The sequence below is a fragment of the Arvicanthis niloticus genome, chromosome 1, assembly GCF_011762505.2.
Source record: "Arvicanthis niloticus isolate mArvNil1 chromosome 1, mArvNil1.pat.X, whole genome shotgun sequence".
In the NCBI taxonomy this organism is placed as follows: domain Eukaryota; kingdom Metazoa; phylum Chordata; class Mammalia; order Rodentia; family Muridae; genus Arvicanthis; species Arvicanthis niloticus.
This window is the reverse complement of record NC_047658.1, coordinates 87,568,189-87,580,328: the sequence shown is the minus strand read 5'-3', so window position 1 is coordinate 87,580,328 and position 12,140 is coordinate 87,568,189. Positions and strand designations below refer to the sequence as shown.

The window sequence follows — 12,140 nt, the reverse complement described above, 5'->3', positions numbered from 1 at the left end:
ACAAACAAAAACCTTAGCCATTGGTTGAAGGTGGTTTTAATAGAGATTGCCTTTTAAAAACTGTCAGCATTTAAAAAATGCTGGCAAGATTTTGGAAAGAGGAACTTTATACATTGCTGGTGGGAAAATAAACTATGGAATCCAGCTTGGCAGTCCTCCAAAAACTGAAAACAGAACAGTCATGTGGTCCTGATTTCCCAGTCAACATACCACACAGACCTGTACATCCATATTTATTGCTGCACTGTTCTCAATATCCAGAAGAAAGGGCCTCCTGGATGTCCATCAACCAATGAATGGGAAAAGAAAATGTAGTGCATCACAGAACTGAATTGTATTCAACTGTAAGAAATGAAATTAAGACATTTTAAGGAATCAAAGATTTTAAGCAAAATATACATATCTCACTCAAAAAGTTTAGTATCCCATATTTTCTTCTCAAGAAAGGGATCTGTGAGAAGAGGAAAAAGTTTAAAGAGATGGAGAGAAAGGAACAATAAAGGATAACGGAATATGTGTGTATGACTGTTATATACAATTACACGTTATATAGGTGTGTGTGTGTGTAACTATTATGTTGCTATTTCCTCTGGATTGAAACATTGCGGATCAGTGAGAGGAGGGAGACTCAGAAGACTCCAGAAGCTAAGAGAATTTGCCAGGCTCAGGCTCAGGAAGCATATAAAAGTTAAAAGATTCACAAGGTGTCCTCCGTCCTCCCGGCATTGTGAAAGCAGCAAACAGCAGCTTATGCACGGAGTTCCCAGGATTTGTGAATTCCCACCATTTGTGAATCATCACTCCTGCTTAGGGCAGGCCTTTTGCTAATAGTTACCTTTGAATTGCCCATACTCCCGTTAAGTAACTCCATAACCTCCGTGGTTTTGAGCTCAACTTGGGTCGAATTGTTCCTTTGTTCTGTCATTGGTACCTATCTTGGGGGAATAAACATTTGTTCATAATTAAGAAAAATAGGTTTGTTTTAATTTATCACTTCAGAGGTGTCGTTCTGTGACCATGGTCTTGGTGCTTTGGGACCTGTGGTAAGGTCATTAGAAGCATATGGCAGAGAAAACCTGTTCAAGTTGCCTGGAAAGCAAAGAAAGGGGCATTTGGAATCCCAATACCCCCTTCAAGGGCATGCTTTGATGACCTAACTTCCTTCTAATAAGCCCTGTCTGGGAATAGATGTCTACCTCCACCTAATAGCTCCACAGGCAGATGACCAAGCCATTAGCATATGGGTCTTTGGGCTACATCTAAGATCTAGCCTATAACAAGCACTTGCTCAGACAGCAGCCCTGTGGATACACAGTAATGAAGTGAGGGCATGCATAGCAAACATGGATGCTCAAAATAAACTTTCACCATCAACCTTCCTAAAACCTCTACCTTTCCCCCATTTTTGCACCTCAGACGCACTTAACCCTTAGAGAAATTGTGAAATGGAACAGGCCTCGTTTCCCTGAATCCTCCTTGCTCTCTCTTTACCATCCTCTTGTTTATACACCACGCTTGCCAGCCTAGGCCCCCATAACAGAACACTGTAGACAGAGTGGCTCAAACAACAGACATTTTTATTTTTCACGTCTCAGGTGGCTGAAAGCCCAAACTGTTACCAGGTTTGATTTCTTGGTGTTTCTCTCTTTGGCTGGTTGGCAACTGCCTTCCTGCTGTTCTCCTTTCTCCTAGTGTAAGCAAACCCTTCACACTTTCTTGTCTTTTAAGCCATGTGGATTACAAGCCTTCCCTTATAACTTCAATCAACCTTAATCACATCTTTAAAGTACTGTCTCCAAAAACACTCACTTAGGGGTTAGGGCCTCCATACATGAACTTTAGAAATTCAGTCCACAGCAAGTACCCCACATTTTCTTTCTGCCATCCCCCTACCTGCTACACATCCTGATTCTCAGACAGGAATACTATAAACCCAACCCCATAGTTTGTAAACATCTGTTAAATGACTAGATCCATTTAAATTGGGCTTTGGACTTCAGACCAGCGAGAGACTTTGGTCTACACAAAATTCAAAGCCTGGAAGAGAAATGCCATTTTCCGGTTCCAAGGTCTTTTCTTCTTGATGGCTTACTTGGATACGGAGTAGCTCTCAGAGTTTGAGCCTCTATTTTGGAGGATCCTGTCTAAAACCCTAACATCTGCTTGCAGTGGTCTGCCATGAGACAGAGACCAGGCACAGGGTTCATCCTGGGGTGGTTCCAGGGGAACTCAGCATGACCCCCAGACTCATGCTACCCTGCTAATCAATGCCCTCTATCAGAGGCTGGTGTCAACCAGCTGCCCAGGCTGTTGGAGCACCTGCTTCCTTTTGTCTATGGCATTAAGGACTTTCTTCCTGGGGCCCAGCTGCATGTGGATATTCTTAAGGTCCTCATCAGAGCAAAGCATCAGAGCCTCCAGATCAATCTGCTCTCTCCTAAAAATGGGAAGGAATTCCTCCAGGTGCTGAGACTGCAAGAACACTTCCAATGGAGTGGCATCAACTGCATCTTCTTCCCACTCTACTTCTTCTTCATCCCAAGGAAGATCACCTGCAGTGCCGTTTGCTTCTCTCTCCTCCTCCTCCTCCTCTTCTTCGTCATCTGCTACTGCTGCTCCTTGTCTTTGGAACAGCTCACTGGGCATTTTAAACGCCAACTCCCTCTTGCTGTCTGAGATGTCCTCAAGGTCCAGCACTCTGTTCCTACTAAAAACAATACTTCCTAGACCTGGACGGTTGAGAATAGATTCGTGTTGTACATCACCGTCTTCTTCTGCTGAGAAATGGAGTTTCTCTTTGAAGTCCTCTGGGAATGAGTCTTCTTCCTCCTCTCTGAACACTTCCATCACTGGCCTCTGCCCATTTCTGCCATCCTTTCCCACCTGCTCTGCTGTATCTTTGTTCTTCTTAGATTTTATCTTGAAGGTATCTTTAATGCCTTTAGACAGTGATCCAAATCCACCAGAAATATTTGAATGGGACGACCTCGAGAAGGTACTATGGGAAGAGGAAAGCGTCCCAGAGTCCTCCTTGCTATAGGTGCGCGCCATCTTGTTTTGATGCCTCTCCTGAAGCCGTTCGCACTCTTTCATCTGCCTCCTGGCATTCTTCAGAGCCTGTTCCTTTAGTCTGGCGACTCTTTTGGGGTTCATGGTGTTCTGCATGGTGGCAGCCTTATCCAGGAGAGCAACACATTCTTTCTGCTCCCTGCTAGCAGCAGCATCCAGCGGAGACTTCAAGTCATTATCCAGGGCAAAGATGTTGGCACCAAAGTTGACTAGAAATGAGATGCAGTGGGCATGGCCGTTGGAGGCTGCATAATGTAGAGGAGTGTTCCCCCAGATGTCACACTTATCAGGGTCTCCACTAGAGAAGAAAATATGAAAGATGTATGTTGAATTATTATTTTTTTTACTGAAGTAAGGTCTAGGAAGAAAAACAAAAACAACCAACAAAATGTATGTTTATCCTGCCTTGACATTGACATATGATGGCTGCCTAGTTTAGCTGTGTCACAGCCAGATACCAGATGGCCAGAAAGAAAAAGAGCCATCCCGACCCTATGCCTCCCTTTTAGAAGAAAAGCTTCCCAAAACCTTTCTAGCTGTCATTTGCATATCACATTGGCCAGAGTTGAGTCACATGATTAAGAGAAAGAAAATATATTACCATGCCTCATTCTAATTGAGCTTAATTAGAAGTTTCTCCAAAGCCAAGAATATCATCCAACGGCATACTGATAAATGATTGACAATGGGCTCATTCATAGGAAAAATAAAATCAAAGGCCTGATTTATAGCATCATGATGGTATAAATATACTCATCATGAAAATGTTTGTGTTGCCACACCACCTCACTGGATGTAGAGGCTGGAACACACATGCAACAGTATGCTATTTTATTTCTGCCATAGCAACATCATGGACATGTGTAACTTCAGAGCACACATATAAAAAAAAAAAAAAGTGAACTAGCTATAAAGTGGTAAATTGAGTGCTATATTTTAATGAAATCTGTTCAGTTGTAAGTTTATATGATTTCAATAATGTCTGTGTTTAACTGGCTTTCAATTGTCCTAACAACTTAGCAGTATTCTCTGAGGACTTAGAGAGAGCTAATTCTAGCCAACACTTTGGCCCTCTCTTTAGTCAAATGTGGAAAACAGAAGAAAAAGCAACCAGAAAAAAGAACTTCTATTTCCTGTGAGGCCTTAAGACGCAAGTACAGACCCTACTGAAGCACAGGAGGGAGGTGAATTAAAAAAACCTCTCACCACTGCTGGTGGGAAGGCTGAAACAGAAACAGAAAAAAATCCAAATCCTTGCAAAGGTCAATAATGTACCATTCTGTTTCTACTTTGGGTAGTTTTTTGACCCAAACATACAGTCAGCAGCAGCAGCAGCAGTGGTAGCTGCAGCAACAACAGATTACCTGTGGTTTTATTGAAATGCAGAATTTGAAGCCCAACCCAGATTTACTGAATCCGAATCTACAGCTTGATAAGATCTTCAGGTGATTCATAGGCTCCCTGTGCTAATGCGGCAAAACCAGAATTGTACAATTTGATGACTCAGACCTGGGTGTCCTCCCTGTAAACCTGTTTGACTCAGTTGTGAACTAATCATCATCCGGAGAGTAAAGCGAGACCCTAGAGAGTGTAATAGTTTTGAACGGTAACAAGCAGAACACTTTCAGTTTTATATTTGCAGTGTTAAGGGTAGAACACAGGGCCTCATATGTGCCTGCCAAGTCTTCTACCATGGAGCTATTCCCCCAGCTCAACAGAAAGCATCCCTCAGATCAGGCCTGTCCATATTTATTTCTGTGTGTCTCATTTTCTCTTTCTACCACTATAACACTCTTATGGGGGGTTGATTTTTTTAATATTTTCAAAAATTAAATATATTTATTTTCTGTGTGTATATGTTTAGTTATGAGTACCACAGTGTGTATACGGATGTCGGAGGACAACTTGCATAATTCTCTCAGTTCACCATGTGGGATTCAGGGATCAATCTTAAGACATCAGGCTGAGAAGCAAATGCCATTACCCACTGAGCCACCGCACCATCTATCTATCTATCTATCTATCTATCTATCTATCATCTATCATCTATCTATCTAATCTATCTATGTTTCTATGTATCTGTCTATGTATCTATCTATCTATCTATCTATCTATCTATCATCTATCTATCTAATCTATCTATGTTTCTATGTATCTGTCTATATATCTATCTATCTATGTATCTATCTAATCTATCATCTATCTAATCTATCTATCTTATCTATCCTATCTATCATCTATCTATCTATCTATCTATCTATCTATCTTTGAGAAAGCATCTTATTCTGTATCTCAGACAGGCTGGAACTCACTATATAGTCCAAGCTTGGCCTTAAACTTGTGGTGAACCTCTTGCGGCACCTTCCCTAGAACGAGGATTCCAAGTATGAGCACTCATACCAACCTAGTTCTTATAGTTAAGCATTTGCTTAACTTATTTTATTTATCAAGTAGTAATGCTCTATTGACTCAATTAGGTAATTTTCCCAAAGAGAAAAAAGCCTGCATTTTCTCCTTTCATCTGTAGTTTCTAGCCAGAACCTCAAAATCTGCTCAAAGACACACAACTGACAGAAACCAAGTTTGTTTCCTCAACAAAGACCAAGAAAAGATCAAGCTCCTGGAGGCTGCAGTAGTGGGGCAGCTCTGGCTAAGCCCTAACAAGGTAGAAATGGTGTTACCACATCCATTTTTCAAATAAAGACTGAACTCCAAAACTTCATGGATTTTCTTTTTTTAATGTTGGCTTAATTTTGAAACAAAACCACAGTGAAATCCAAGCAAAGCCCATTGTGGCCTAGGTCTAGCCATAGGTTGGCCCTCCTGTTTCACACAGAGAGCAGCGTGGTCACAGACAAGGATGGCTGATAGCTATCACATGGCATATTTGGGGAACCCAGAGTGTATGTCAGTGTGACCAGATAGCATGGAGTTATGGGTAAGAAATTGGGAAAAGGAAGGAAAGAAAATAAAATTGAATCTAAGGAAAGCAAATGGTAAACAATGCCATTTTGTCAGGCAGCCTCTGTTAAGAGGGCTCTCTGACCAGTTAGCCCAATTTAATTATTTTGGATCAAAGGAGGCCCCTCCTTCCAGCCTTGGCACGGTGGAATCTTTGGGGAGCACAGTTCTTCATCCTCAAACACATGGTTTCACTTTTTATTTACTTAACTGAACACCATTTTCAAAGGCCCCCTTAAGTAACCTAGACATCAAAGGGGACTGGAAAACAGCCAAAATGTGACTGCGACATAAACAAAAACACTCTGCTTAAATTTGCCTGAATTATCCTTGGTTTGCATAAGCCAGAGAAGAAAGTGCTGGGCAGGTCGAGCTGTAGCGGGAAGTTACAGACTGTGGCATCTGAGTGAGATCCATATGCTCAGGGAAGACCCATCTCTGTGGGTCTTTCTTGATGCTTTCAAGATGCAAGGAAGACAGTCTGAGATGGGCAGAGGTGCAACTTCTTTAGGGAAAATCTCAAATGAAACTGTCGAGAACATGATCCACGAGTTTCCCTGGTGAATCTAAACCCTAAGGACAACTTTTTAATTAATATAAAAAAAATTATTATTGTCAAGTTTCATGAAGTCTTTTTAAATCTAATCCTACTCTCTTCCCTGCTTCTGTTTGTAAAGAGTCTTTCTATGTAACACAGGTTAGTTTTCAACTCAGAATCCTCCTGCCTCAGTCTCCTGATTACTGGGATTACAGGCATGCTCCACCATGTCTGACTCGCATATCTCGTGTGTGTGTGTGTGTGTGTGTGTGTGTGTGTGTGTGTGTGTGTGTGCATGCTTCAAAACTATACATAGAGGGCAGAGGTTAACATGACTTCCTCAATTGCTTCTTCATTTTTTTCTTCTTTTTGAAAAAGAGTTTCTCACTAAAACTAGATACACTGACTGTTAAAAAGTCCCAGAGATCCTCCTGGCCCTGCCTCTCCAGTGCAGGACTCCACTGCATGTTGCTAAACCCAGCTTTCTGGCTCATGTTTCTCAGTAAAATCACTGTATATACTTGCCCCACCATTTACAACCCACTCCCCTTAGATTAGGCAGAATCTAATGTCAATATCTTATGGATTCTTTGGGATAGATTCAATGTTGTGTTGGTATTTTCTTCCCAAAAGAGAAACTCTCTGAAGCAATTTTAAAATCAGCCATATTTTGCCCTTGATTTTTAGTAAGCAATAGTTTTGAGCAATAATTTTAAGTAGGCTTGTTATTGTTGTTAAGTGAGTAATTTGCTTAAATTACAACACTGTAGACATCTGTTCCACTCCAATTTCGTCTTTTGAAGTTGATTTTGAATATGTGTAAAGCTGTTCTCAGAAAACAATAATTCTGTCAAAAATGTTTTTCTACATGAAAAACAATTATTTGTACTTATAATAATGAAGGAAATGACAATTAAAACCACATACTGCCAGTGTTTGTCCAACCAACAGGAAATGATTGAAAAATATCAGTTGTCTGTTTTCAGTGGGATCATGAGGAAAGGACCATGCTGGGAAAAGCATACTCTGGCTCATATTGCTTAGCAGGATATCAGGGAACACCCAGAATCCACTGCTCTACTTCAAGAAACTTGTCCCAAGGAAGTGTGAGGCTGTGAACAATGCTGAATGAACAAGGTTATTCCTGTTGACTCTGCTTACAATAGCCAACAAGACATAAGTTCAACAGTCTGGCAAAACCAGAAATGAGAAGGAACTAAGTGTCATGAATAGGTATCTAATTGAATTACATGCACACATATATTCATGTACACATATACATATATATGAACACACACACATGTACATATAATGCAATAAATACTATTTTGCCTTAAAGAATAAGACAGTCCTGTCTTTGGAAACATGGATGAGCCTGGGAAACATTATGTTCGGTGATATAAACTAGGCACAAAAAAGGACAAATAGCTCACAGTTTCACTAAAATGTGGATCTAAACAATATGGGACCTACAAAAGTCTCTTGAGTAGACAGTGGTTGGAGGCAGGGAGGGAGGTGTGGTGATAAAGGTTTAGGGATTCAGAATGCCATTAAGTGGGAAAGTTTAAGCAGTGCCACTACAATATGATGACTTTATGAGAAACAATTTACATACTTGAAAATTGTTAAGAGGCTATATTTTAAATATCTTCATCACAAAAATGATAAGTACACTAAGTATCATATAATTAGCTTGATTCAGTCACTCCACAACATAGATGTACTTAAAATACCATACTGCATATCATAAGTATATGAAAGGCTTTGGAGACAGGGACTTACTATGAAGTAAGGCTCACAGTCTTTCTGACTCAGAATGCTGGGAATACAGGTGCACTAGCATCATGCCTGGCTGTGTGATCTTTATTTGTTGATTTAAAATAAATAAATAATGATAAAGCCATACAATAGAATATAACATAGTCATAAAAAGCAATTGCATGCATATCAACTTTTAACTGCAAATTGATAATGGTGTGCTATTAACTTATTAACACTTTGTCTGAGTGCCTTTTTAAGGAAAAATGCACTTGTGCACATGGGCAAAAAAAAAATTGGGAAGATATTTATCATCCAATATTTTGGATTGAATAACCTTGAAATTAGAATTAGGTATCAGAGATTAACAGACTTATATCCACTTAAAATATATATTATATACACATGTATTCAATATATAACATGTATTCAATAGTATAAGTATACTATGTATATATATGTATATATATTTGTATTTAAAGTATCAAATGTTAAAATACCAATTGTCAACATATTTTTTAATATATATGACAAAGAATTGATGCTGTTAACTTTAAAAGCATTTTGAATGCTGTAGAGATAGGTCAGTGGGTAACTTACTCACTGTACAAGCCTAAGACTCTAAGTTCAAATCCCCAGGATTCACATAAAGCCAGATCAGAGGCTTCTTTAGCACTCCTCTGGCAAGATGAGAGGCAGAGACAGGAGAGTCCTTGGAGGGTCCATGGGCCTGTGAGCAACAAGAGACTCACTCTCAAACACTGTGGAAAGCGGAAGCCTGACAACCAAGGCTGCCCTCTCACCTCCATGTGTGCACCCCAGCATGCTGACACTACCATTAGCTACACACACACACACACTTCTTTGAAAGCTAATTTTATAAATCAATATTTAAGAACCCATTATAAAGGTGGGGCAATGCTACTACGGACACGTAGCTTACAAAGGTGGCGTTTCAGTGGTTGCTCAGCACTGGCGGTTTTAGCCTCACCGGGACCCGGCCTTTCACCTTGTAAAAAGGATTCCTTATCAAAGAAAGGAACTTGCTTTTTCATAATTTTGTTTGCTTGCACTTTCTCTCTCTTACTATGTAAGGGCTCCACCTTTGTTCCCCTTCCCCCCAGAGGTGGCAGCAATAAGGAGCCATCATGAAAACAGAGACTGGATCTCTGTAGGCACTGAACTTCTTGTCAACTTGATCTTAAACTTCCTGGCTGCTCTTAAATTTATGAGACTAAGTTTTATCCTCTATAAATTACCTTGCCTGGGGTATTTTGTTAACATAATACAAGTGCAGGCCAACTGACAAAAAAAAAAAAATAATTTCAGTTCTGAGAATTTATACTTGAAAAAAAATATGGATGAGGACTTATATGGAAAAATAATCATCACAACACTGCAAACTAAAAAAAAAAAAAAAATGTGTATCAAACAGGGGGATAACCTAACAAATAAATTTGCTGATTATAATACTAAGGTATCCCTGTAAATTAAATTGAGTGTGTTACGTACATCATTGCTGTAACAAAATTGAGACATTAACTCAAAAAAGGAAAGACCTATCTTGAATAAAGTTTCAAAAGATTTGGTACAGAGAATGGGCATGCTCCTTCTGACACATTCCCCATTTCAGTGAGGTGTCCCTGCCTACAATCTGTTTAATCCAAACATAGATGTTGACCCTCCTCTTCCTTTACTTGCCACATCCAATCACTATCCGACATCCAAACTGTCACTCAAATCTCCGTGTCTACCCACACCCAGTGTCACCATGTTACTTCACTATACCTTGAATGTCACTAGACAGTCTCTGTGACCACTGTCAATCACCAGAACAATATTCATGAGCAAAAATCTATGTGACTGCTTCCTTTGTAATAGAGGGTGTGGTTTCTAGGCTCTCAGGAGGAGATTCAAGTCCTTAACAGAATTCTCCAGGCTGTAATAATCTGGTCTCATGGCTTGGGTCTGTCCCTGTGCAGGTTGTGTCCAGCCAAACTCAATGTCTTCCATCCTCAGAATGTACAGTGCTCTGCCTTAGGGGAAAATACTTCCCTCTGGCCTTGATCAGCTCCTTGTCTTTCTAATACCCTTAATTTCCCTTCCCTGGCACAGGCTTTGTCACATCTTCCATAAGCTGTTTGCTTGGCTTCCCCTCTCAGATCTGATTGCCACAAGAGAACCAGGATGTTTCGTTGATCAGCACCATCTGGGCAGCATCAAAAATATATGAGAAGAAGAAGCAGAGGAGGAGGAAGTGGAAGAAAGAGAAAGAAGAAGAAAGGGAGAGAAGGGGGAGAGGTGGACTGTCACCTACCAGATGCTATGTGCTGTGCTGAAGTCACTTGGCTCCCTTACTCTTTACCTCCCCTCCTCTTCCCCCCACTCCTCTCACTCCCTCAGACTCCTCCTTTGCTCCATGCCTCCCAGTCTTAAGTCGTAGCTGCCGACCTTGACTAACCCTCAGACGATGAGCCGGACAAGCAGAATAAAAGAGTTAGTAAAGAATTGAATTTAAATGTAAGGGATGGTGTGTGTGTGTGTGTGTGTGTGTGTGTGTGTGTGTGTGTGTAGATGAACTGAAGACTCATTTTATAGCTTGTAAAAACAGAAATTCCACTCAAGAGCCAGGAGCTTACACCAAGGCTGAGTGCTCACAAAAGATAGACTTTAATGACACACTTGAAAATGTAAAATAAAGCCATGTCCTAACCAAGGAGGGTGACTGAATGAAAAAATCGTGGTGACCTCTTTTTAAAGAGTTAACCATTTAAATTCCATGAAGATGACTTTCAGGGCATATAGTTACAATACCTACCCCACCCCTCTGCCTAGGTGACTTCTAAATGGCTGTTTTCACAGGGAAAGAAACCATACCTAGCTTAGTCTTGTCTCTTTCTCTAAAAGCCAATGACTTAGAGAACTCCTAAGTAGAATTCTAGAATGAAGCAAAATGTCTTTGTGGACGGCTCTGTTTCTCGCTGCCGGTGTGGTGTTCCCCACCCAGGATGCCCTAACAGGAATCACTCACCCTCTACTGCAGATTATCTCTAGGGCCTCGAGGTTGCCATGGTAGGCTGCCAGGAGAGTGGGTGTCATGCCATCCTCATCTGAGAGATTCAGATCACGCTTAGTGGCCTCCTTCAGAAGTTCCAGGTAGCTGTCACTTGCTGCTTGGTGATATCGGGTAGACATGTTTTCTACCTGCCAGAGCTTGGCTGGGTGTCTTTGTCTAGGCAGTGCTGTTAACAGTCTTTCAACAGGGCTGGTTAATCAGTGACAGGGAGTATCACCCAGGCCAAAGCTCACTCCAACCTCGCTCTTTGGAAGGCAGCCAGCAAGGCCTGCAGTCCTGGACTTGGACCTTTCCTTTTGAGACCAACCATGACAATAAACATTGAGGCCTGCTGTGTTTGTCATGCATGTGGTGAAACACATTTAGTCTTCACTGTGTCCATTAACAAGTGTCAGATGGCACAACCCAGGCACAGAATATGGAAAATAATCTCAAAAACCTCAGAACTGTTTAAGTTCACTGGTGTGGGAGAAGGGGGATTTTAGTAGATTTTTGGAGGTATAATTTGTACAACTTGAATTTAGCCATTTGAAGTATAAAATGAAAGATCTTAGTACATTTATAGCTGTGAAATCTTTACTATAACATGGAGGAGAAAAGGCTGACTGACAGGACAGAAGACAAACAGGTCCCTCCCAGGAACTCCCACCAAAAAAGCTGGTCTAGAAAGTATCACAAAAAGGAAACAGCACTTTCCTTTTTTTTAATTTTATAAATATTTTTATTATACATAAGTAT

At 40.7% G+C, this 12,140-nt stretch overlaps 1 protein-coding gene across 1 annotated transcript; it reads right to left on the bottom strand.

Moving 5' to 3' along the window:
- Window positions 1–1,560: 1,560 nt before the first annotated feature.
- Anks4b (ankyrin repeat and sterile alpha motif domain containing 4B) lies at window positions 1,561–11,572 on the bottom strand. Its single transcript, XM_034524988.2, has 2 exons — window positions 11,358–11,572; window positions 1,561–3,367 (listed from the first exon to the last, which is right to left on the bottom strand). Exons 1-2 carry the CDS (start codon window positions 11,519–11,521, stop codon window positions 2,278–2,280), a joined length of 1,254 nt encoding a protein of 417 aa, XP_034380879.1. The 5' UTR covers window positions 11,522–11,572; the 3' UTR covers window positions 1,561–2,277.
- Between the last annotated feature and the right edge of the window lie 568 nt (window positions 11,573–12,140).

What these genes read in the sequence shown, in the direction of transcription:
- Anks4b (XM_034524988.2), bottom strand. Translation starts at nt 11,521, where the DNA reads ATGTCTACCCGATATCACCAAGCAGCAAGTGACAGCTACCTGGAACTT. An exon ending in GAGATAATCTGCAGTAGAGG is followed by an intron (nt 3,368 to 11,357) that starts GTGAGTGATTCC and finishes TTTCTTCTCTAG; the next exon opens with TGGAGACCCTGATAAGTGTG.